Genomic DNA, 26,017 nt, shown 5'->3' on the forward strand with positions numbered 1-26,017 from the left:
TTTTTGTCTATCTTCTCTCTTCTCTCATCATTGCACACATCTCCCTTACCCCCACCTCCCACCCACCACAGTATCCATGTCATATTTTTACATGTACTTATTTGTGCATCTACTGCTTTTTCCACCTCTTTTCTGCATAGCTACAGTAGCTGCCCATTACAAACTAGTCAGCCACTGGAGACTAAATCTCTTGGTTTTAGATTTCCTCCAATTTGCTCCCTTTTTCACCCTCTGCTGCTTACTTACCAAAATTGTGTGTGTGCGTGATAATACCTGCAGCACACGGACAGAGGTGTAGGCATTTTTGTAGCGAGTGTTGGGAGGGTGACACTCTGGCAAGCGTTGGATTCATTAAGCGAGTGCCTAACGCTGTGGATGCTATGACTGGCTGAGCGCTTGAGAGGGGGCAGCCAAGCCCTCTGCTCAGCAGCTGAATGCTGTCAGTGTGCCTGCATGGGAGCACTGGGGCAGAGGAATCGCTTTTGTGCCCTCGGTGAGCTCATCCGCTGGGAGCACTCTCCAGAGATTTAGCTGAGGGTCTGCACCCTGCCTACTTGCCTGTATGCCTGCCCAAGTAAATTCCATGCTGGGGACAAGGGGAGGGCTTTGAGAATTCCCACTGTCCTTCCTGGCTCTGCTGTTGGATGTAAGTAGCTATTCAGTTTAGCTTTAGAATCAGGTTTGCTCAAGTATAAGTGCTGTATGGCTTTGATGGATTTCAAATTATGTGTTCATCTATGTTTATTTCTTTACTTTGTTCGTTATAAGTCCGGCTTTTGTCCATTATAGTTAATTGTGAAAGCAACATCCACTGCAGTAAAAGTAATCACGAGGGCCTTCTTTAATTCCAGTCAAAGTTGTATTGATGGCAGCTTCCTCAGTGAGTCTGTTGTCAGCAGACAAGTTTTAATTAGTGGGACATTCCAGAGAGTAAGTTAGCGACCAAGTGAGGGAGGAGAGGGAGTGAAGAGAAGAGTTGAGTGTTTATGACAGTCTCTGCCAGCTGAGGCTGCTAAAGTAGAAAGCAGAGGCTTTGATTCTGCTCTTCAACAGAGCCAAGAGAGCATGGATCACCATGGTGATAAAATTGTTGAACAGTGAACAGCAAGTGGAAGAGAGGCCTTGTTTCACTAATGCACATCTTTATTATGTTTACAGACTGTGTGCTGTAGTTCGGACAGGGTTTACGTTGTTTTCACTGGCTCATCAAGTAGTTCACCCATAGAGTTTAATTTCAGAAGGAGACATCCTCCACTTGGTGGTTCAAAACCTCTTTTTCTAGGTCCATTATATTTAAGATGCTAAAAGATTAACCTATACTAGAATAGTTTCTTTTCTGCAGAACGAGCATAACATTAACAGTAATTAGGATGCTGTTCTCTAATGCATCATGCTGTTTTCCCCTATTCTTGAATGTTTGTGCGCTGATTTAAATATCATGGTTTGTTCTGCATTATGGTGGTAAAATTACATTGAAATGTCCTGAAATTACAAGTCGTTGACAGTGATGAATCATTTCTTAACAATATAACAGTCAGCCTGTAACTATATATATATTTCTATAGCTGTCTCCAATTGGTTGTTTTTTTTAAGAACGGTAAAGGTAATAGGCCCTCTTTGTACATCCCAGCGGGGGTGTTTGTGGGGACAGACCTCTCACTGCTATATTGTGTGTAGCTGTCAGCTCAAATCAAAGATAAAGAGAGAGTTTCTGTCTTGACTTAGGGTTATTGTTATTCTTTCTGCTACAGTATACTGGTACCTGCACACACTGCCTCAAGCAAACTACAAATGTCAGAGAGTACTGGTTTGCCTATTACTCACTCACCTTCTCTCAGAGATGTCAAATGTGCTACAAAATTTGACTCTTGTGTGTGTTTCTGTCTTAGTCTTTATAGTCGATGTACTAAAGCGTCTGCTTCATTTTTTCTTTATTTCCGTGTTTGTCTGTCTACAGCAACCAGTTCCACAAAGCTGGAAGACCTGAGCTTTCTTGATGAACAGCGCAACACCCCCCTGCGGACATCCATTCGCCTACCCTGGCATAATACAGGAGGAAGGCCACCACAGGACTCTAAAGGTGACTGTGCTATGAGTTATCGATGTAGATACACAACATCAACCAGAGGAAAAAACCCAAAACAATTCAGCTAATACATTTATGTTGCACTATTGTCAGTCGTATATAGTACAATGTAAAATGGTAAGAACTGTTTTATTAAAAGAAACTCATATTCAGTTAGAACAAAGGCATGGTAATATTGGAGTATACTGAAGAATGTGAAGTGGGGTCTGTAAGTATTTGGACATGTTTTTCATTGTTTTGACTCCACTCCAGTACATTGGATTTCAAATGAAACAGTGACAGCTGCTATGAGGATAAAGTGCTGTGTTTCAGCTTTAATGGTGTTTGGTGTAGTCACATCTATATTAGATTAACGGTGTGGGAATTGTAGCTCTTTATACTGTTTAGAGCTATGTGTAAAATGTGTTGCAATCCATGCACAGTTCATCTGAGGTGGATGTAAACACCCTCAAATAAAAACTAAGTCAGTACTTTAATCTCATAGTCAGTGTTTAATTTAAAAATCCAGTGTGTGTAAGTGCAGAACCACAAATGAAACTGTCCAAATACTTGCAGTATGTATTATAAACACTGATTTAACACTGTCCCAATGATTTATATTAATGCCACAGTGTACCATCAAAAAGCATGTTTCCTGCAGACATTTAGCTCTGTAGATAAAATCATGTAAGATTTCCTTTGCTCACAAGCCTTTATCTTGGTTATATGTTTTGAATCCTCAGTCTCACTGAGAGAAATCCCACAGAGTGAATATTTGATGAGAATATGAATAATTTAATATGACATCATTATATACTCAAACTATTTAACCCTCTTTTAAAAACGACCTCTTCCATTTCCACACCTCTTTAAACATGAAGTTGATACAGAAGCATCATGTCAGTGGATTCATTTTTATATCTCTGCAGAAGAAACACCAAGAATAGCCTATGTCTGTTCAGACTTTATACTGTCTGTATGCATGTATTTAGTTATTCTAATTATTGCCTGGGACTTCAGACAGTTGCATGATTTAAAGTTACAGTCTTAAACTGCTGTCACTGTTCTAAACTTAAGGGAGTGAAGCAATTACATATGGTTTGTTTTCTCGTAGTAGAGGTGTGTGGGCAAGACACACCACCATAGCCGATACAACAGGTCAGGTCAAACAGAATATTCTAATAATAAATATATTTATTAAAACTCACATGTATCTGCAAATCTGTGTAAGGCAAATGTTTCTGTCCTATTTAGAACTACAATAGGACAAAAATTGTCATTTTTTGTAAAAACAAATTACACTCACATGTCAAATGTAATCATTACACTGAAGAACATGTAATAATCATTCAGAATACACCTCATTCTTTGTCCTATATCCTGCAAACAGTCTTTCCAACGTAGAATTATTAATTGCATCTTTTCCATTACTTGTGATATATTTAAAGTAAGTTTTTCAGTATAAAAACAACTTAAACTAAAGTTGGGCACAGGAACAGAAAGGTATCCTGTCTTATTGCCTTCAAGGAAACTTAAGTATCCAAGATTTGTGATTTAGAACACAAAAGCTAAAAAAAACAACTTATTTAAAAGAATCTAAATGTTTATGGGAAAATGTGGCAAACGCTTTTGTTAAGCTAATAAAAATGCTCAGACCAAAGGTATGGTTATTTTTAGTAGAACAGAGGTATGAGTAATCGTTGTAAAAGCACCATCAGAGCTTCAGAGGATCAGAGCTTTAAACGAGTTCCTGAGTGAACAAGTGTTCTGAGATCTAATTAGTGCTGAAGTGGACCAGATTGAGAGTCCTCTTTCATGTCCACTTACGTTGTGATTCCACTTACATTTGTCCAAGCTAAAGCAGACATTGAAAAAAATACACATTTATAAGACTACAGTGTTCAGGTTTTTTTTTGATGAATGTGGCACACTCTGGAAGAACATTTCTCAAAAAGTGGTATACAGTTACATGGCAGTGTATGCATGTTTGTCTTTAAAGGATAGAAGAGGAATTTATTCTGGGATAAATCCAGGCTGAACTAAGGTTCAGTGTTGTCATTGTGTGGTTGTGTTATTGGCACATCATTCAGAGGCGGCAGAAGAGCTTACAGTTAAATGATTGATGTTTCAACATGAAAACCTTTTTTAGTATTGCTGACAGATAGTGGGATTCATTCCAAAAGCAAACTAACGCATGTTTCATGCCTTTGTCTAAAAGGCAGTATCTCTGACACTGCATATTTTTTGCAAGACAAATAATGACACAATTTTAATTCTAATTTGTTTCTTTCTTATCCCTTTCCCACAGCGCGTTTCGCTCCCTACAAACCCATGGACATCATGCTCAAGCCCTTGCTGTTTGAGGTGCCCAGCATCACCACAGACTCTGTGTTCGTGGGCCGAGATTGGCTCTTTCAGCAGCTGGAAGATGTCCTGAAGGCCAGCGAGTCTACAGAGAACCATGGCGCTGTAGTGGTGGGCAGCGTGGGTTATGGGAAAACAGCCATTATCTCCCGGCTAGTAGCGCTGAGCTGCCACGGAGGCCGCATGCGCCAGATCGCCTCCAACAGTCCCAGTGCCTCCCCTAAAAGTAATCAATGTTAGTATTTGTCCTTAGTGGAAGTGTATGAGGATATATCCAAGAACAATATAAAATCATATCTCCTTAAATACTCTTAAACTGATTTCACAAAATATGGCCTTATCTGCCTTAACATAAAAAAACACTTTTGCTAATCCGTCACATAATACTTGAATAAAAGTTAAATGACATGCTCATTTGTTAACACATTAGTCTACATTTATTAAATGTCTACATACATATGTGACAGTGTATCTGTCTGTGTCTTCCAGGTGGTGGGGGACCAAGCACTGAGCTTCCTCTCAGCCAGCCACCGCAGCCCACTCCACCTTCCAGTGCTACCAATACGCTGAGGACCAACAGCTGCCCGGGGACCCCCGAGATGCAGCGACGTAGGGAGGAGGCTGTCAAACGCCTGGCTGCAAAGGTACAACTTTAGCCAATATTGTCCCTCAGCATTCGAGAGAAATCACTTTATTCAGAAACCTGAATGGAGAAGAAAAGATCGTCTCACTTATCCTTAAAAAACTCTCTTTTTTGGACAGTATATATCTGCCCTTTTTGCAGTTCCCCCTGTGTGTTCTTGCCAGTGATCCTCTTCCTTATTACAAAGATGTTCATGGTGTGCAGAGTTGGTTTTAGTATGTATGAGATGCGCTGCAGAAGCCTGATACCGGCTCAGCTCAGTTGATTTATGTTTATATGTGTTTGTATTTTGATTTATGGTTGTGTATGTTCATTTGTTTGATATTCAGCCTATGAAATATGCGATCTGCTGACATTATGAAAGACAGTGGCACCATTGGTCTTTCAGAGACCTTAATATCACAGGCTTGTTTGATTTGAGAAGGAGTAAGCGTAGTTTAAGACCTGACCACGAAAAGCAATATTAATGTCCACAGCATGTCAGTACTGCAGTCAGACTGCGAGGAAGCGGGAAGATAGAAAACTTAGGCTCAGGTCTTTAGGCTCACAGATGGAAGACATTTGCATTGTGTCGGGTGAAAACAGGGTCTTTCTCTGCGATGCCATGGGAACACACTCACTGTATAATCAGAATTTTTGTCCTAAATAGCACAGTTTTTCTTATAGTGCAGTCTGACATTTACTTCAGGTCAAGTCTTTTTCACACCCTTTAAAGGTTAAGTTGTAGCTGCTGTATCTTTCATCTCTAACTATGTTTCATTAAACAGCACAAGTTGCGACACATGTAAAACGGTGTCTAAGGTCTGTAGCTTTCTATTGTTTGCACAGAAGACAGTTTTTGTTCCCTTTTGGGAGGCACTTTAAACCTTTATTGGACAACCAACAGTAGAGAGATGATCTTATGGAAATAAGAGAGATTGGTAATGACTTTAAAGTCAGACAGGTTCATGGTGCATTAATTTTCCACATCAAAGCATGGTTACAGGTGTTTGGCAGTACAAGGATATATGTGAAAAAAGTTGAATAAAGCCTTTTGTGGAGCTGCCTGAAATCTGATAAATTATCTCTAGTGATGTCACTTGAGGTGATCTTCAGTTGGGGCTGCAGACCACTTGAAAATGAAAAATATGTGAAGTTGTGGAGTTAGAAAGAAGAGACCTTACCATTAGTCCCAGCCTTTGCATTCTTTGTGAAAGTCTGCATATTTGGGATTATTTTAGGTATCTAAGAACAGTTAGATACCTTTAAACATTAGCTGTGATCTAATATAGCTGACCTGAGTTAGATAAAATCTCTACAATAAAAGGTCCTGTATTACTATGTATTACTGGTGAAAGAGGCAAACAAGGGGCTTTTTCAATATAAAACAGGCTTTTAAGTTTGTTAAAGTAGCAAGTGAACAGCTACAACATTCCTGCATTTTAGATAGCAACACTGTCATTATTGTAGACCACCTGTCTGTGACAGAGTTGGCAGCAAAGACACAAACAGAGTCGGACCACATTTCTACAATGCTTTCTCCGATTATGGTCAAAATTGTTCAGTGTGCAGACAAGTCAGCACTGTACCTGTCTGAAATGTTCTCTACTTAATTCACTTTGGCGCGGTGCGTGGAGTTGCTGCTTGCAGCTGTCTTCTGGTTTTATAATTATTGGCTCCACATTCTGGAGATGCTGTCATAGTGGTGCGCTTTTGTCAATGAGTTTCTAATCATATCAAATCTTAATCTTTTTGTATCAGCATAATGGAATAATTTCAGTGGCAGAAACGTATCTTCTGTTCTTCTCTCCTGCACCCTTCGTGACTACTGACTAAACCTTTTCTCATGCGTTTATGAAACAGCACCACTGAGTGCACACCAGTGATGGGTGGCTTACCATGCAATACCTGCATGCTAAGTACATTTTGGAAGTTGACTGAAACCTTCAGAGGAGTTTTATAACTGTGGCATTGCTTTCCCTGCTGAGAGTTGTTTCAACAAGGAAGATGGGGGACCATTGTGTTTCAGTGAATAATTTTGATAGACAATGCCATTCACTTGATTTGAATACCATTGTGATGGCGGGTTGTCAGTTCTGTTGATGGGTGGCACAGCTGTCTAGTGGGACTCTTTCACCGGACTCTGTCATTGATCTTGCTTTGTCCTCATGTTTAATGTCACTGATTATATCCTGGCGTCCCTTCAGGGGTTCAACACTCTTGCCCTGTCATGGATGTCTCGTCAATTGTGAAATGGGACGCAAGACAGCGACTGTGCAGTTTTTCTCTGCTTATGGGAACGCTAAAGTTCATGCACCAGACAGCTGACTTTATGCCTGTGAGGCTCATCTGAATGTCTATGAAACCCAAGCAATATCCCTGAAACCAATTATTGTGTAAAGTGTTTCCAACAGGCGCTCTCACAGGGGCTCTGTTCCTGTGATGTGTGAATACTGATGCAACACTGAGCAGCTTCTGTCAAATTCTGTCAGTTCTTTTTAATCATTGATTTAAAAGTGGTCTCATAACAGGGGCACTGAGGCCATTACATTTTATGGTTTATTGCAGGTTTTATGTCTTACTCCTATGACACATTTTTTAAGCATTGTTTCTCAACAGTGAAGTCATTGTTGTGCCGGTAGATGAAGTACTGCAGAATATTACATCATTTGTTGAGATTATTGTTCATTGATGAAGCTGTAGTCTATATTACTCGTACACTAACTGCAGTCTCTTGTCAGGCACCCATCCAAAGCTGTTGTGTTTATATAAACAGCAGATTACTTTAATTTACAGTATTTACTAAACGTAATTTCACAGCTTCCATCTGTTGCTTTGTTATCGCGTCTCTCTAACAAAGCCCTCAATTTGTGTGACACATGAAACGCCCCAAGAGAAAAGTCTTCCACAGTCTCTGTTTTCTCCCAGTTGTTTGACTGGAGTATTGTGTTCTTTTAAGGTCAGTCATCACATCACAGCCCTGTTCTTTGTGTGTAATTAATCACAGATCACTTAACTGCTGAGCAATCATGGCTTGGGAAACATGTAAAAAGTTCAAACTTCACCAAACCAAATCCCTCTGTGTAGTGTAATATTTGATGTTTTTTTTTTAATATATGTGAACCAGTTGCTTTAATTCAGTTCCTATTCTGTTTTTTTTTTTATGATGATATGTAAAGCAAATGTAATTTAATGTAATTTAATGGTAGTTAAAGGCTGTTGTATTTTTTACTTGTAGAAACCTCTATATAAAAAATACAACTTCAGATCATTTTCTTCCTTTTCAGGTGCATTTAGACTCAGCTAAATATTCACTGAGTTACCTACCTTTCTTACCTCGTTAGCTTTGCAGAGCCACACCTTATTTAGTCACTTTTGTAAAGCATGCACATCTGGAGACAACTACTTGATATTGTGGTGATAGATAGGGGTAAAATGTGCCATAGACAAAGTTCCTTTTGTTCAACTTAAATTACATGATTGAATCACAGTCCTCTCTTAGATCACCGGCATCATGAGGCTCTGGATTGGTGTTGAAAGTTCATGTTTTCGTTGTTCCTACCTAGCCTCGTTTCAAACTGATAAATCACTGTCAACGTCTTTGTTATTTCAGTGAAATGCCAGTTCAGTCTAATTATCAGGCTACTTTCATCCTACATTTCAGCTAAAAGCCACTGTAGTCCCCAGATTACAGTATATACAATATAGCAGAGGATTTGCCAGACCAGAATTTGTTCCTGCAATAATATGCACATCCGTGTGACTGCCGTGATTCAACAGGAAGGATTTGAGTCATGCATCGCATGAAATTGCTGTAAAAGTTGAAGAAGGAGGTTAAGCAAAAATGTCTGTCTCCTACCTAACAATCTACTTTGGACCAAGCCTTCCGTGCCACCTCAGAAAAAAAAAAGCTTTAGTCAGTTACTTTTCCAGAAGCTTGTCATTATTGTTGATGGAGCTATAGGCAGCAGCAGCAGAGGTAGTGCCAGCGGAGGAACAGGTCACCTGCCCTCCTCCTGCTGGAAGTGTGTCAGCTCCTCCAGGTTGGACTGTAATTAGAACAGAGTCATACGTCCTCAGGGCACCTCTCTTGCCTTCTTCCCCATCCCTGGCCCTCCTTTTTTTTCTTAATCAGACCTCCTTAAACATTTCAGCAACCTGGTCAGACACAGAGGATCCTTCTTTTAGAACTCCATCTGAGATCCACTGGTTCCTTTTTATAGTAGAGTTTATCTGAGGTGGTCAGCCATTGCCCGGTTACTTTATAATCTTTTCTGTGTAGACAAGGATGGATAAAGTCATGTTCTTAACTTGGTTGAAGAGATAATATGTGGCTTTATGGAGGCTGTAAAAAGGCATCAGACTCAACACTATATCCACCGAATGTGAAAATTGTCAACAAGAGCTTCTGGCTTCTGCAAATGCTTTGAGGTTATTGAATGTTCCCAGATTTGCATATTTTTCATTACTAAAGCCTAACCTAATTTACGCTTTTCATTTATTACTCTAACATGTCGTTAATTCTTCTTAAGTCTGAAATAACTCTTCGTTTATCTGTTTTTCCCCCTTCACTTTGTGTTCCAGGTGGTTGCATATCACTACTGCCAGGCGGATAACACGTACACTTGCCTGGTTCCAGAGTTTGTACATAGCATTGCTGCCCTGCTGTGCAGAGCACATCAGCTCAGTGCATACCGGGAGCTGTTGCTGAAAGAGCCCCACCTGCAGAGCATGCTCAGTCTGCGCTCCTGTGTCCAAGACCCAATGGCCGCTTTCCGGAGGGGAGTCCTTGAGCCCCTAGCCAACCTTCGTAAAGGTAAAACACTATTATATAATATGTCAATATTTCATGTTTGCAGGCTTCTTCCTGTTTTATTCTTAAACAGCCGTATGTTACTCCACAGTACTCCAGGAAATGTATAATATAGAAAACATTTTTTAGATGACACAGCACTTATCATTCTGAGAAGTGTTGACAGGCATCCTTATCATTTTGGTACATATATATGTGACTAAATTCTGTTGGACGTGCATGTGTATAGGATAAAATGTAAGTTGCTTTGGACAAAAGGTTCCACCAAATAACTTTAATGTAATGTAAACAAAGTATTCATTTAATTTGCTGTGTCAGGTGACACTTCAACTTGCAAATATTATGGGAATGTCAAATAAGGCTTTTACAAACTTATGATAACACAGAATCTGTCTGATTTCCCAGAGTCACTCAACCAGCTGCTACTGAAAGTATTAAATGTTTTCTTTACAGAGCAAATGTAACTTGACATTTTAGCAGGGAGTGAAGTGTGAGAAGTGGCCGTGTAGTTGATGAATCTTACCACTCACTCTAACCGCACCACTGAGAGAGGGTTGAGTTACTGCATTGAAACAAGATGCCTCTCTGCACAATCACCACGGGCAGTTTAGTTTAGCTAATACGGTTATGAGCTGTTCCTCACTGCACATTGTCTTACCCTTGTTGGTTATTGTGTGTATGTTCCCAGAGCGGAGGATTCCAGAGGAGGACCACATTATCTTGATAGACGGGCTGAACGAGGCTGAGTTTCATAAGCCTGACTACGGAGACACCATTGCCTCCTTCATCACTAAGATCATTGCCAAGTTCCCCCCCTGGCTTAAACTGGTGGTCACTGTCCGGGTCAATTTACTGGTAAGGAAGAGCTCATAAGTAAAATTTACAAACACTATGGTGACAAACCCTGACTGGTCTGTGGCTACACAGCAAACTACAATGCACCTAACATAACCTGCCTACTGACAGGTGCCATGATAACGAGATAATCAGTGTTATTCACTTCACCGGTCTGTGGTCATAATGTTATGGCTGATCGGTATATATATGTTCTTGGAATATGAATGAATTGTCATCATCATAAACATTTTAAATTAAGCAGCTTGGGTTAAGTTCTAATTGGCTTATTACAGTAGGTTAGCTAGTTTCTACAATTTTAGAATGTAACAAACCTCAAGTCCAGTCCTCTGTCACTTCTTGATGCTCTCACTGAAACATGCGTCAAACCCTGTATATTTTGACAACTGTGAGAGTTGAAAGGCTTCCCTGAGCTGCATTTCCTTGTCACGCTATACTCTCTACAGAGTCATTTTTGCCAAGCGTATCTAGGAACATTCAAGAAGGAACTGAAGTATCAGTGACCCGGGAATTAAGGCAGCATGGCGGGGAAGGAGCAGTCAGTCACTTTGAGCTGACTAGCTTGGAGGGAAAGTGACACTAGGTCGACCAGTTACAGAGATGTGCTGGGAATGTGTTGAACTCACACTGCCGATAGCTGAGGCTTTGACATGCGATGGCAGATTTTCTTCTGAGCCTGGGATAATAATGTGACTGACTGACATCCAGAAATCAAGTTATTAATGCTCGGGCAGAAGCCAGGCTGCGGTAGTGTCCATCAGTATGCACTGCACTACAAACCAAATTCAAATTCCGTTCGTTTATATCCTGCAGCTGCAAGCCAGAATTAATGTTTGGTTCATGCCAAGGCTCTCTGGATGTGCTAAATCAATATTATTGTAACTCTGACATTTCGTATTCTGCTCTTATGTATTCACCTTTATTAATTTGTCAGGATCAGTTTATGGTGTGGAAAGATTTTTTCAGATGTCCCAGTTGACTGCACACATTGTAATTTGCTTAAAACATTTCTGTGAAAGGGCTATGATTGACAGGTTGAAGCAGTTTTGTTTTTAATTGAAGAGAATTTGTGTCGCAAACTCTGAACATTGTGCGAGTGAGTAGTAGATAAAAAGGACAAATCATTCATTTAGCATTTGAAAGGTCACATAATACCCTTCCTTCAATGGAAGCCAGGAAAAAAAATGCTACTCACTTTGCAACCATGGCATCATATTTGTGCGCAGAGGTGTCATGAAAGTGTCACATTATTGTTTTGCACTTTGAGCAAACAAATAGGATTTCACAAAGGAGGTAGGGCACAGGATATTGGCCTTTGCTTGCTAATATCTGGCCTATCTGCGAGGTGTTGCTGGCACTTGAGCCCCCTCAGGGATTATGATCGGTGCATCTCAGTGACTCTGTGCATGGGTGGATACATGTGTTTGTGTGTCTGTTTGCTGTACCTTGTCATGATGAGGAAGAGAGAAGTCTTATCTCACTGAGGCAATGTTTCTCTAGCCTCAGACAGGAAGAGGATTGGAGGATTAAGGTGCATTGATTTCTCCAACCCCCAGGACATAGATTGAAATGTGAGCTTTGGCTCAGACCTCTTCTAGAAGTGTTCCTGTCGCCCCTTCCCCTCCCCTCCCCTCCCCACCACCCATCTATCTCCATCATCTATCTCCTGCCTCTGAATACTCACTTTCCTAGTCCTGTTTTTTTCTTGCAGCCGCATTTCCAACAGTAACAAGTGTCTGCTTTGGCCTGATAGCTCAATGTCTTGGCTCCCCTACTGCTCGAAGACAGTCCTCTGATTGCGAACGCACACAAGCGGAATGTTTTTCAAATGGCAGGTCTCAGGATGTGAAGAATACGTTTAGCCACAATTCTTCTATTTGTCTATTGTGTTCATAAGGAATACGGTTTATATTGCAGAGACTAACTAGAAAATTACATATTGTTATTTGGGTATTTAGATTTAATTGGGACATTTTTATATTAATACAGGCTAAATTGCAATGAGAAGGAAATTAAGCAGAAGCAAATATATCTTCTTACGTCTTTACCTTGTCTCCTCCATAGGAGATAACCAGCCTCCTGCCCTTCTCCGAGATCTCCCTGGATGACTTCTCTGACAACAAAGAGATAAGCAACGACCTCAATGCATATATCCAGTACCGCATCAATGGCAGCAAGGATATCATGAACAATATTAGCCTGAACGGCAAGGCCGACCCAATCACAGTTGGCAAGCTCAGCAGCCACCTGATCTCGCGCAGCCAGGGCTCCTACCTGTATCTCAAACTCACCCTGGATCTATTTGAGAGGGGCCACCTGGTTATCAAGAGTGCCAGCTACAAAGTTGTGCCTGTCTCGCTGGCTGAGCTCTACCAGTTACAGTGCAACATGAAGTTCATGACCAATTCAGCCTTTGAGCGCTCACTGCCCATCCTCAATGTGGCGCTTGCCTCACTGCACCCCATGACTGATGAGCAGCTGTTCCAGGCCATCAACGCCGGCTTCATCCAAGGGGAGCTGCCATGGGAGGACTTCCAACAACGCATGGAGTTGCTCTCCTGCTTCCTCATCAAACGGCGGGACAAGACACGCATGTTTTGCCACCCCTCCTTTAGAGAGTGGCTGGTGTGGAGAGCTGATGGAGAGAGTACAGACTTCCTCTGTGACCCCAGGTCAGTCCTCTGCTTTGTGAGCAAATGCATTAACTCAGTAGCTCTCCCTTTAGGAATGTAACTAAACTATTACATGCACGACAAGTCTGTAGCGGATCTCAAAAAATATTCTTGCAACTCATTGCTATTAGACCTCAAACAATCTGTAGCCAAGTACAAATTAAGCCATGATGATAATTACATGCCTGTAGTCAAATTCTTTAAAAAGAAAAGAAGCTTTTTATCAAAATGTCCTGACAGCGACTGTGTCTCGGAGCACTGCTTGAAATTCAGCCCTTTGAGTACAAACAATATACAGAGCAGACAGCAGTCTCATGAACTTTTCACTTCTCAGTGTGGTTCTTTATATTAGTTATTAATAGTACATATTCAACTTAAATTACATGATTGAATCACAGTCCTCTCTTAGAGCACCGGCATCATGAGGCTCTGGATTGGTGTTGAAAGTTCACGGTTTCATTGTTCCTACCTAGCCTCGTTTTAAACGGATAAATCACTGTCAACGTCTTTGTTATTTCAGTGAAATGCCAGTTCAGTCTAATTATCAGGCTACCTTCATCCTACATTTTAGCTAAAAGCCACTGTGGTAGTCCCCAGATTACAGTATATACAATATAGCAGAGGATTTCTACTTTAGCTTTGGCTGTCGGTAGTGATGCAGTGGGTGCCGGCCTAATTTGAAATAGCTGGATGTCGAAAACGTATGTGATAAATTTAGTAAATGTCATGTTATTAGTGAGTATTCCTCCCAATGTGTCCCCGTTAACTAAAAGCATATATTAGAAATAGACCTTTGAATCAGTCCTCAGGAAATAGACTGTGAAATTTCCAGATGAGACTTCAATTTGCAGAAAATTATCATTGTTTCCTGCCTTGCCCTTCTTGCCCTGTTGGACAGGCTTATCTGCTTTAGTAACACGACCTAATTGTAATTCTGGAGCCCCCTCACCCACATTAGAGACTTCAGTCATTCACACTTTAATAAATTGGATGATGTCACTTTAGCTTGCTTTTTTTCCTCCCTGTTGCTCGTCAGTATCACCTCTCCTCACACAGTGGTGTCTCTAAATGGACCAGAGCCGAGCTTCATATTCTGCTCATTCACAGCCTTCCAACTCCGTCATTAAAAAAACAAAAACTCAGAGTCTGGCACAGGGAGTGCACATGCGGACAAAAGCTCGCTGCACTGCCTCTCTGTTTGTGCCTGGGCACGGATAGAGAGAATTTAAACCAGATCAAAGTGATCTGCAATCATGCATGTTCTTTTAATGAAGTTCTGCATTAATTAACGGCAGAGTCCCCAAGTGAAGAAGGAAACGAGAACCCAGGGGTTTTACACTTTTCCCCGTCCTTCAGTTGGGCATCTTACTCTGCATTTATTTACAGGCTGCATTAGTTCTCCATGACAATACCAAGGTGCTCTTCATGACCAGAATTTACATGTGGCCAAAATTAGCATCCAAAGTTTATCCTGAAGCAGAAAACATTAAGTTTTACACAACAAAAGTATTTTACTGTCGTTCTGTTTGAGCATCCTCTGCTGTTTCCTAATGCAGGACCGGCCATGCTCTCATGGCTTTCATGCTTTCCCGCCAAGAGGGGAAACTGAATCGGCAGCAGACCATGGAACTGGGACATCACATCCTTAAAGCGCACATCTTCAAGGTACAGCTGTGGGACTCATACATGCTCTGTGCATTCCTCTTTGATTGAAATCGTAGCTCTAGGAATTTCATGTTGTTCACTGTCGGCTTATTCATGTATCATGTGAGTATATTACACCAGAGGATAAGCCATGACTTGATGTATGTTGTTTTATGTCTTTGTGCATTCATATATGCATTGGTTTGTCTGTGTGTGTGTGTGTGTGTGTGTGTGTGTGTGTGCAGGGCCTGAGTAAGAAAACAGGTGTGTCATCCAGTGTGCTGCAGGCTTTGTGGATCAGCAGCAGTGCCGACGGCCTTTCTGCAGCCTTGGCCTCCCTGAGGAATCTTTACACTCCCAACGTCAAGGTTAAGATGTTCCCAAACTCTTCTTCAGCTCTTGTCTGTCAGTTAAACCTGAAACTAACAGCCTGTTACCTGATTGGATGATGAAAATGGATGTTAATAGATGCTAGATTAGATTCCTCAGTTTTATCACATCCACAGTAACTTATGATGGACACTTATTGTTATTTTTTATATAGATTTTCAGTGTTAATAGTTAATAAATAAAAACAATAGATAGATCACTTACACACACTCCTCATGGTGACACACTTTAGAGTCCAAATAATTTCCCTAAAACTCTCAAACCACACTTCATGATTAGTATACAACGCATGACAGTGACATCTGACGTCCTCTAATGTCCCCTGTGAATGCTTTCGTAATTCCACAGACGGCAATTAAGTTGTGAATTATTATAAATGTCACGCTCTGTTTCTTACACGTACTTATGGAGATGAGTGTGAGCTCTGCACAGATTAACAATGGAAACCACCATGAAAAGCAGCACAAAGATGCTCATCATCCTAGACTGGTGCATCATGTTTCTTGTCATTAACTTGATCCGTGGAAATCTCTTGTCAGCGAGGCCAAAAGCAAATGCCATTGACAGGCGGGCAAGAGTGTAAATGAATACACAAATAATTAGAGCCAAGAGTAAGTTACATAATTTAAATAAAAGATAAAAAACATAAAAGCTCCAACATTTATTCTTCACCAGCTCTTTTATCCATTTTTCATTTTAGCCTACAAAGCATTTGCTATTTTCCTCACATTTCCCATTTTCTTATAACATTTCACAATAATTAGAATTTTTCTCACATTAACCTTTTTTTGACATTTCTTGTGTTTCTTGCACTATGTCCTGTTTTTCTTGTTGCTTATATGATAATGATAAGAACATGTCTCAGTGTGTTAAGGACAGTGATCAATCCACGGTGTGCGTGTGTGGTGTTAGCGATGAATATAGACTAGAGCAAATGAAATGAGCGTGTTAGTGACAAAAGACTATGTTACGTTAGTTAATTAGCAATGGTTGGCAGACTGCAATGTCACTCTGTATACCAAATTTGAACGCAAGAAGAAAATAAAGTTAGTTATTGGAAAATTGCAGTTACATTCAGTTTGAATCTTGTAGCTGAATAAAAAAAGTTGCTTGTTTCACTGTTATTAGACATTTATGTATCAGATATTACCCACGCTTTCTTACTCTCATCCAAGCAGCAGGGAAAATGAGAAATGTTTGCAGGAAATTGGGAAGTGCATATCGATGAAATGTGTGCCAGGATGAATGAAGAAAATAAGAAATGTGAGGAGTTAAAAGGTCAGGACAAGATGAACAGGGGACAGAAAGTAATATAAGGACAAAAAGTTTTTTATTAGAAATATAAATTGAAGTTAAAGTTCGTAGATCCAGTTTAGATTTGAAGGGGAGAAAATGACTGGTCTTTCCTGCCGCAGTGAAGTATTCTGTCTTGAAGCTAAATTATCCGACGTTTTTTCTTAGCTTTCAGTGGTGTTCCATCACTTGTTTTCATCACCATTGTCTGTTTGAGAGTTATTGTGTGCAACATCACTCAAGGATTTTCAGGATGACCTTGTTCTGTCCTCTGGGAAAAACAGAGAATTGCTGTTAATTTACTCCACAGTGGATCCAACAAATAACACACCATTTAATTTCCTGTTGTCGGATACTCATTTGGCTTTGTGGTTCTGTTCGACTAAGCTTTTATTATTGATTTTCCCATTGTGAGAGAGAATAACACACTTAGTAATTGCATTCAGTAGAATGTGACCACTTCATTTGGAGCCTGACCTTTGGTTGGAGAAAAATCTCAACAATAGACTGAAGCAATACGAGCTGTTGCACTGAAATGAGTTACAAGGGGAAAACTAAATGTATCTTAGATTATGAGCTCTGCTGTTTAAATTGGCCATTGACCACGGTGTTCACAAAGCCTTGAAAGTCATAAATTGGACACATTTATGGGCATAGCAAATAGTTTAATCCCCACCTCTTGTTGCACCTTCATTATTGTATCTGTGCTGTGTATTGTTCGACTTCATTTGTAAAGATAATGTAATTCCCTTCTGTAATGTTGTGAAATAGTGTGGAATAGATATTTTCTCTATTTTTTAATGTACCTTTTAAGAGGAATAATGAGGGCATATGGATTCACATATAATATTCTTCATATACGCTGACAGTCTGTCTTATAATTTAGTCACCCTTATTTTTCATATTGTACTTTTGTTATTTTGGTCTGTACTGTACACTGGACATCTGTCGTATGTCCGTCCATCCTGGGAGAGGGTTCCTTCCTCTGTTGGTCCTCTTTAGGTTTCAACAGGTTTTTCCTTATCCGAACCAAGAGGTATTATGAATGCAATAAAACGGGATTGTTTTGCAAATAATACAAGTGCACAGATGGTAACATTTGGATAACATTGTTCCAAACCAGCTGTCCTGTGTTTGCATTTTAATTTGTAAAATCAGGTGAGCCGTCTGCTGATGCTGGGTGGGGCAAATGTGAATTACCGTACAGAAGTGCTGAACAACGCGCCGGTGCTTTGCGTCCAGTGCCACCTTGGGCACCAGGAAATTGCCTCCCTGCTGCTCGAGTTCGGGGCCAGCGTAGACGTGGTGTCTGAAAATGGCATGAACCCCCTCTGCTTCTCAGCCGCTGCAGGACACTTGGGACTAGTCATGCTGCTCTGCAAGAGGGGGTCCAAGGTGAGGAGCTAATATTTTTAACCCTCTAGTTCTGTGTGTAAAGATGAGCTGAAGCCATATCTACCTGCACAGACGTTACTGAGCAGCACTCAGTTTAAACATACAGTACATTTACCCCCGTGTTGTATTTCCTTCGGTGCAATAAAACTCACCATGTCGTATTTCCACCAGGTTGATCATGTAGATAAGAGTGGCCAGTGTGCGCTGGTTCATGCCGCTCTCCGAGGACACCCAGAGATTATCCAGTACCTGCTGGAGCTAGAATGGAGTGCTGAGGGGCAGCAGCAGGACTGCGCTCTGAAGAACAAAGCTCTGCAGCAGGCTTTGATAGCGGCCTCCAGCATGGGACACACACAGGTCCGACTGACTGACGCATGCACATATTTTACTTTACAAACAAGCAACCCACGCCCCCTTACACATAAAACAATGAATGAACCTGAGGATATGATAAAGAAACTCCAGAGAGGTTTTTATTCCCTCTTCATGAAACTGTAACTCACTACATTGGGAGATGTATTTGAAACTTGAAACTTGCTTCAAAACAGTGCATATCGCAAAATGCAGCCCACATTGAATTGTAAAGGTTTTTTTTTAATACTTTACAGCAGCAAAACACTTTCTTTCTTGCCTGTCTTCACAACAACCTTTCACAAATAATTTTCCAGAGCAGAGGGAACAATAGATTCAGTGATGATAACTTTAAGTTGGATGTGTTATTCGGCCTTGTAATGTCTGAAAGCACGATTCAGGGATCGATCTCCTCAGCTGCCCAGGTGCGTTGCAGGCTCAAGGTTTATTTTGGCTTCTTCATTAGTTTGAATGGGCTTAGAATAACACAACTGGGCCAAACTAAGTTGTCAACCCACATGTAGAAGGAGACCCTGTTAAAGTGTAAGTGTTAATCAGATTGGACTCAACTCACGTAAACTCATATCAGTGGTTCTCTAGTCTGCTGTGATTGATCTATAATTATTTGCTCAGGCATTGATATCCCTTTTTTTTTTTGTTATTCCGCTACACAATTAGCATGTTTTCAACCTCTTGAAGGTTTATTTGATATCTTATGCTGAAACAGTATGCCATTAATCTGAGTTTCTTTTTTTGGCAGGTTGTGAGGGGCTTGCTGGCGTTGAATAATGAGCATGCTGTGCAAATTGATAGCCACGACACTCTGTGGGGAGAGACAGGTATGTTTTCATCCATCTTTTTGCATTACGTGGCTCCCTGGTATTATCACTTGCTGTTTTAGCATTCTGGGCCACACTGCCATAATTGCATGCTGCAGTGGAAGGTCTTGTATCTCTCTTCTGCACAGTAATGCTCTCTCTGTTTGATGTAGAGGTCTCTCATCCCAAATGTGTGTGCAATTTTTATGGCTGTTCCACGTTTTTCCTGTGCTGTACTTTCTGGTAAAAGCATTATGGTCATGTGGGTTTCTGCTTAGAGTTTGGTCAACACAGCATTTCCTTTGAACAATGATTTTCCAACATGCTGCTGGATTTTAGCTGCAGTATTCCCTCAGTGCTCTGTGTTAAGATACTGCCAACGGTTTGGACATGGTGAAGTTAGGCCACCATCTGTTGTATACATTGCTGGTCATATTTAGGTATACCCGAGGTATTACTGTCTAATAACATTGATTATAAGCCTGTAACCATAGTTGATGTTAGTTGAACCTTTTTTTTTTTTTGAGACTACTGAGAAGTTTGTGCTTCTGCCTGATTAAAGTTGAGTGATGACAGAAAGTGCGAGACGGAGTTCGTTAATCAGGAGTAGATGTTGTGGACAATGGCTGTTGTTAATGGCCTGCAGGAGGTGGCTGTCAGGTGTAAAACTGGTCACATAAAGGCTGAACAAAGTAGTTGAGAGTGATATTTAGTTTGACAGATGTTCTACCCTCTGAAAGGGCCCAGGCATTTTGTTTAGCCATTATATAGGTGATGTGCTGTAGCTGTACATTATATTTATTATCAATGTACACCAAGATGTGGTCATAATATTTGTTTTCTGGTTTACAGTTTGAGTACTACAAATATTTCTGACACATTATGTAAGTTTCAGGCACTCACAGCGTTTGAAACGTCTCAGATCTTCAACGTGAACTTTTTTGCTCTGAGACTTTAAGTGATCCAGAGCTATAAACGTTCAAATCACACCCCTTCTTATTTGACAGGGTCTTATGCTTTTGATGCGAGAATAGATTTAAAAAAATGGGAAATTTAATAATAGTCTCTTTGTCTGTAAGCCAGCAGGATTTAGCATTAAACGTTTGGTTCTACAGGAATGTAGGTCAGCCTATTAGTGGAGAGGCTGTCCACATTGTGGTTAACTGGTGCTTGTGCCCTGCTAAATGACTGCTGGACTTCAGACCTTATTACAGTGCTGGGACAAAGACATGTCCCTCTGAAGTATGCCTTTATAGAGCTGCGGTTCTGCTTGCACTGATAGGACTGGAATCTGTGTTTTGGTACAATCACAACACCCGCCTTCTCATTATTGAAAACAACATTTGTCCAAAGGGTCATATTACTAAACCTGATATGTAGCCCAGCCTCCATAAACATTGGAGCCACCTGTAGCTGCTGCATTATTAACATCTCAGCCCCATTTACAAAGTGGATGTTAAATCACAGCCAGCACCCTCTTGAACATGCCTTCTAAAGTAATAAAATATTGGGTCACACGTAGCTAAACCCTGAGCTGTGGCACCACTGACCTGAAACAAACCCTTGACATGAGTACATAATCAAATATTGCACCCACCTGGCACTCATTTGAAAACGAGATTTGGGTTCATTGTGCATTCAGGAAAAATAGGTTAGTAAACACAGTTATGCCCACAATGTTGATTTATGTCCACTGAGTCATTCTCGAATAACAAGAGGAATTTTCTGCAGACATAAAGTGAATATTTAGTGGTGTGTTACAGGTAGAGCTGCCACACTGTTGAGGAGTTCACTCCAGACAGTAAAAATGACTCCACTCATGTTGGCTGAATGCAAACAACAGAAATGATAAGCACTGAGCGACATATTAAATCTCAGTTTCACCTCAAATCCCTTTTCTACCATTCAGCGTGCAGATTTAATAATCCAGCCGGCGTTCTGATGCAGAGAATACCAAAACTGACAAAGCTCCTGAAATATCCAGTTTAAAACTGGTCATTCGTTGTCTCCAAAACAATTCTCAGATAACAACCTGTGTCTGTGAACATTTATTTCACATTTAAAATTCAATGGAATATTACATCTCTATGCAAATAGGCCCACTGTCTCCTGTGTTTCAAAAGAGGCAGATTGGATTGCGCATCTGTGCGAGCTCCATCTTTTTAAATCCCCTCTTAGGATGCAAAACTCCTCTCCGTTATGCAAAGAAAGGTAATTTAACTTTACAGAATCATCCTCATTGTTGTTATGAGGCACAGCAGCAGTATTGGCTCAAGGCAAAGACCAAGTCCTGTGTTGCAGTAGTATAATCTTTTGTAAATCATTTATAATTTTGTGAAATATTTTTCTTGCTTCTAGTGGGTACTTCTGTGTATATTATTCTCGTCAGTTGTTGTCATGGCAATCATCCATTTAAATGATAAATCGTTTTGGCATGAGCGTTTATGTCTATGCACAGTATGAAACCTTTCTTCCTCTGTACAAGGCTCTGCTGTTATTTTCTTTCATATGTACAAAGAGTGCAAGTGTACGTACGGTATAATAAGAGCACAGCATGAGCTAACCCGGGCAGCTATTTGTGGGTTTGGTCAGGTGCCTGGGGGGAAGATGGTCTTTATTCTCGCATCAAGTGACAGACACCTGCATTTTTACTGTGTGTGCCGAAATCAACACTGCGTTAAGTGTTTTCTGATGAGCAGATATTTCTCTATGGTCTTTATTTATCAGCGTTTGTAGAAAAGATTCTTCATCCAAACTAACATGCTTGAGAACAGGAAATCATACGAGCATTAATTATGCTGCAAAAACAACCTTTTATGAGCTGCAGGAGATTTTTGTTATTTCTTGTCAGTAATTTCTCCCTTCCAATGTGGAGTAGTGAAATGTAAAAGAACATATATAGAATTTAAGTCTGCCCGTGTGCTCCGAATAAATGCATTTTGTATGTTATTGAGCATCTGCTGCGTCCTCAGGCGAAGCCATTTTACATTTTTATAATTTACCTGCAATCTTTTGCAATTGACATTCTGTCAATTATTGAGTCATACTTAATTGAGCTGTTGGATGAATTTTACCCTGACAAAATATAATAATTCTTAAACAACAATAACGTCAAAGGACAAATTGAAAATCCCAAAATGTAGTAAATTATTATTTAGAGCCATTAGAGTCTGTGTTGCTAAAAAAGGGCTATTTGCTTTGGTTGAAATGCCAGGTCACAACCTTTGTTGTTGTTGGTCTGGTTTGTGCAGCCCGGTGTTGGATAAGTACATTATTGTGAGTTCACTCTGTAAACCTGTTTTTATCAGACAGTGATTTAGAGTCTCCTCCTCAAGACACTGTCAAGGCACCTTAGTAGGTGGGCTAGAGCAGAGTCGAGACAAGGCTGATGAATAGCTTACAAAACATAAGATAAGATAAAATAAAGCACTACTTTATTGATAATACAGAAGCAACAAGTCAGACTGAAACAATAAATGAGGTCAGAAAAAGGAGCTCCTTCTTTGTAGAGCAGGAATGCTGAGATGATCTTTGCATCAAATCAAGTGTTTGTGAAATCTCTCTCTGAAGAATTCAATAAATAAACTTGGCCTGAAGAACATCGAATAAAGTAAGTCATATAAGTATGTCACTGTCGAACATCAACAAGCTTTACAGCTGTTACCACCAGGACCGTCCCAGGTGCTGCTAATGTCACTCCCTCGAGCACAAACACAGCCTAAGTTTAGCCGCTCGGCGTCATTGTTCTTTATTGTGCTGTGTGTGAGGATATCCATATTCTGAGCAGATGGAGGGCGGGGTTGTTTGGCTCTGATGACTGTTTATCCAGATGGATGATGTCAGTCAGATATGGAGGCTCAGCAGAACCTTAAATCTCTGAGGTGAATTTGAGAGCAGAGCTGTTCTGATTCGTACGGTGGATCTCACTCTGTTTTGACAACCAGCGCTCATTTAAGACCGGTCCATCTGCTGCCATACATCAGCAGCCGCTGAATCACTGTAAGCATCGAACATTTCAACAATCTGTCTTTGTGTTTTGTTTTTCATAGCACCAACTAATATTAGTTTTTTTTTCCTTCTTTTCTTTTTGTTAAAAATGAATTAGACAGTTAATTCCAGTTAAACGTGGTCTGAAAAAAATTCTAAATATAAACAAGAATGGGTGTTAAACAGAATTGGTTGACTTTGTTGTCTAATGTTTGTCTGCTGATGCATAAAATGACTGAATTCTCATCTCTCTGTACAAGGCCTGGGGAGCTTGAGGCGGGAATTTAATGAGTTTAATAAGCATAACAAAATTGTCTGTTTTTAAACTCAATTAGCACCAAACATTAGCCTGCATTTCTCTACTCATCTTTGCTCTGCGAAGAATAAGAAGGATTCTGGGATCGCAGACACTATTAATATCCGCCGCCTTGTCTTTTCCACATATTTGTGGGTTACTAAAGACCCGGGATGTTGCGTAAGTGTCTGTGGACTCTGCATGTTATCGTGTTCACTCGTCTTCTTGCTCTACAGTGTCTGTTGTTAAGAGGGGTGGTTTGGATTCCCCTTTTATCCCACCGCCTGCTGTATCCATTCCTTAACTTGTTCCTCTGTACAGATCTAAATAAAGACGTCTGGCCTGCATCACTCCTAACATCTGTGTGTGTGTGTGTTCTCTCCTCTCATAGCCCTGACAGCAGCAGCAGGCCGGGGGAAGATGGAGGTATGCAACTTCCTGTTGGAGCAGGGGGCGGTGGTGCAGCAGGTCAACCGGCGGGGGGTGTCGCCTCTATTCTGCGCCGTCAGACAGGGACACTGGCAGGTGAGACATACAGAGGGACAAAAGAGTCCCTTAGCATCTACAGCAACCACACTGCTTCAAATTCAATTACACCTCAACATGTTCTTGTAAACAATGTGTTGGTGTTTTATTGTTGTACAGTGCAGCTTTTATGTCCTTCCCTTCGAGCTAGCTCCGGTCTAATTGTTTCCTGACACAGGTTCATCGTGGTCCTTGCTAAATAGACAAACTAAAGTCTTGTGTGAGCTCCTTGCACCTGGATGTGTTTGACGTCTGCTGTTGTCCGCTTCCTAGATTGCAGAGATGCTGTTGCAGCGTGGTGCCGACATTAACATCAGCGACAAGCAGGGCAGGACCCTTCTCATGGTGGCAGCCTGTGAGGGTCACCTGAGCACTGTAGAGTTCCTGCTTTCTAAAGGTGAGCTACAACAACATCCACCATTAATCTCATTCACCAAGAAATGACAGTGAATGCTCAACAGCTGGATGTCTTACATTAGCAGTGTGTGTGTTTAATGACTGTTGTTTGTCTCAAAAGGTGCGTCTTTGACTTCGATGGACAAGGAGGGACTGACACCCCTGAGCTGGGCATGTTTAAAAGGACATAAGAACGTAGTGCAGTTTTTGGTGGAGAAAGGTGCGGTCATCGACCACACGGACAAAAATGGACGAACTCCGCTGGACCTCGCTGCCTTCTATGGAGATGCAGAGATTGTAAGTAAAACTTGTTGTTGAAAACATACACATACACATACACACATACAACATACACACATACAACACACACATACACAAACAACATACACACACACACCACACACACACACACACACAGCACTGGTGTCCTCACAGACACGTGCACGAAAACACCAACACCCTGCATTTAATTTAGAGCATTCATGTGCCATTATTGAACACATACAGCTCTGTGTTAGCTCTTGACATGTCAACACATTGTTTGTGAGATTTAAACTGTGGGGCTCTTATGTGTAGGTCCAGTATTTGGTGGAAAGAGGAGCAGTGATAGAGCATGTGGACTACAGTGGGATGAGGCCTCTGGACAGGGCCATAGGCTGTCGGAACACGTCGGTGGTGGTGACTCTGCTGAAGAAAGGGGCCAAGCTGGGTAAGCAAAAACTCGGTTTAAAACTGGAAATGTAGAGCTTTTTATTATATTTATTACCCACCGTACATGTATTTAGCTTTGTGTGCAGATACTGCTCTCAGCCGTTAGTCCCTAGAAACTGTCTGAGTACACACTGAGGAACTCTGAGTATTTTGTTTTGTCTCTGTGTAGAGATGGTTTCTGTCATGCTCGGTATCTCACGGTACTAAGAATAAGCTCAGACTAATTTTGTGGAATGTTGTGGAAAAACCCTGTTTCCATTCCTGCTTTTCACTCATTGTTCAGTGCTCAGTGTACGCTCGCTGTTAACTGGTATGTCAGTGCATGTGTGTGTGTGTGTGTGTCCTTTCCTCTTCTCCCTCATGTGCTGCTTGGTTAATTTAAGAATGTGACTTATCACCTAAATGACATTCATAGAGCTATCTGGGTGTGCAGCTTATCTGCAGTGCACTCTGCTGTATCAGGGGGGGAAAAAAATTCCTTTCAGCACAGTTAAGTCATGCTTTTACCACTGAAAATACAAGGCCACAAGTTTAGTGACACATAATTGTATATTGTCACATTACACTTTGTAGCACATTTTCCTTTCACTACAAATGACTCTTGCTGTTGCATGACCTCTTTTCTCTTCACTCTCTCCTTCCTAACTCTTTCTTAACTGCCTTCAATAAACTAAGGCTACAGAACGTCTCCTTACGATCGATCAGGTACAATCTTTAGGTAACTTTACCTTGTCCCAATTTCCAGAGAATACAGTGACCACCTGTTGGCGCCAGAAACAACCACGTTAACACACCTCTCTCTCGACTCCTCTCTTTCCCCT

The 26,017-nt window shown here is 40.9% G+C and overlaps 1 protein-coding gene across 7 annotated transcripts in view; it reads left to right on the forward strand.

The window, feature by feature from the left end:
- tanc1b (tetratricopeptide repeat, ankyrin repeat and coiled-coil containing 1b) overlaps window positions 1-26,017 on the forward strand; it is a 101,832-nt gene that overhangs the window by 72,154 nt on the left and 3,661 nt on the right. For 3 of the 7 annotated variants that reach the window (XM_035675977.1, XM_035675978.1, XM_035675982.1), the window contains 16 exons: window positions 1,958-2,080; window positions 4,374-4,664; window positions 4,919-5,073; window positions 9,636-9,867; window positions 10,553-10,719; window positions 12,784-13,391; window positions 14,948-15,056; window positions 15,281-15,403; window positions 17,877-18,113; window positions 18,285-18,470; window positions 19,225-19,303; window positions 23,956-24,089; window positions 24,363-24,486; window positions 24,607-24,782; window positions 25,062-25,194; window positions 25,872-25,901. In XM_035675977.1, the coding sequence (XP_035531870.1) occupies window positions 1,958-2,080; window positions 4,374-4,664; window positions 4,919-5,073; window positions 9,636-9,867; window positions 10,553-10,719; window positions 12,784-13,391; window positions 14,948-15,056; window positions 15,281-15,403; window positions 17,877-18,113; window positions 18,285-18,470; window positions 19,225-19,303; window positions 23,956-24,089; window positions 24,363-24,486; window positions 24,607-24,782; window positions 25,062-25,194; window positions 25,872-25,901 (2,907 nt within the window). The remainder of the gene's footprint in view (window positions 1-1,957; window positions 2,081-4,373; window positions 4,665-4,918; window positions 5,074-9,635; window positions 9,868-10,552; window positions 10,720-12,783; window positions 13,392-14,947; window positions 15,057-15,280; window positions 15,404-17,876; window positions 18,114-18,284; window positions 18,471-19,224; window positions 19,304-23,955; window positions 24,090-24,362; window positions 24,487-24,606; window positions 24,783-25,061; window positions 25,195-25,871; window positions 25,902-26,017) is intronic. The other 4 variants (XM_035675981.1, XM_035675983.1, XM_035675979.1 and 1 more) reach the window with 3 other exon arrangements.

The sequence above is a fragment of the Morone saxatilis genome, unplaced genomic scaffold (genome assembly GCF_004916995.1).
Source record: "Morone saxatilis isolate NCDOM2014 unplaced genomic scaffold, NCSU_SB_2.0 Contig5, whole genome shotgun sequence".
In the NCBI taxonomy this organism is placed as follows: domain Eukaryota; kingdom Metazoa; phylum Chordata; class Actinopteri; family Moronidae; genus Morone; species Morone saxatilis.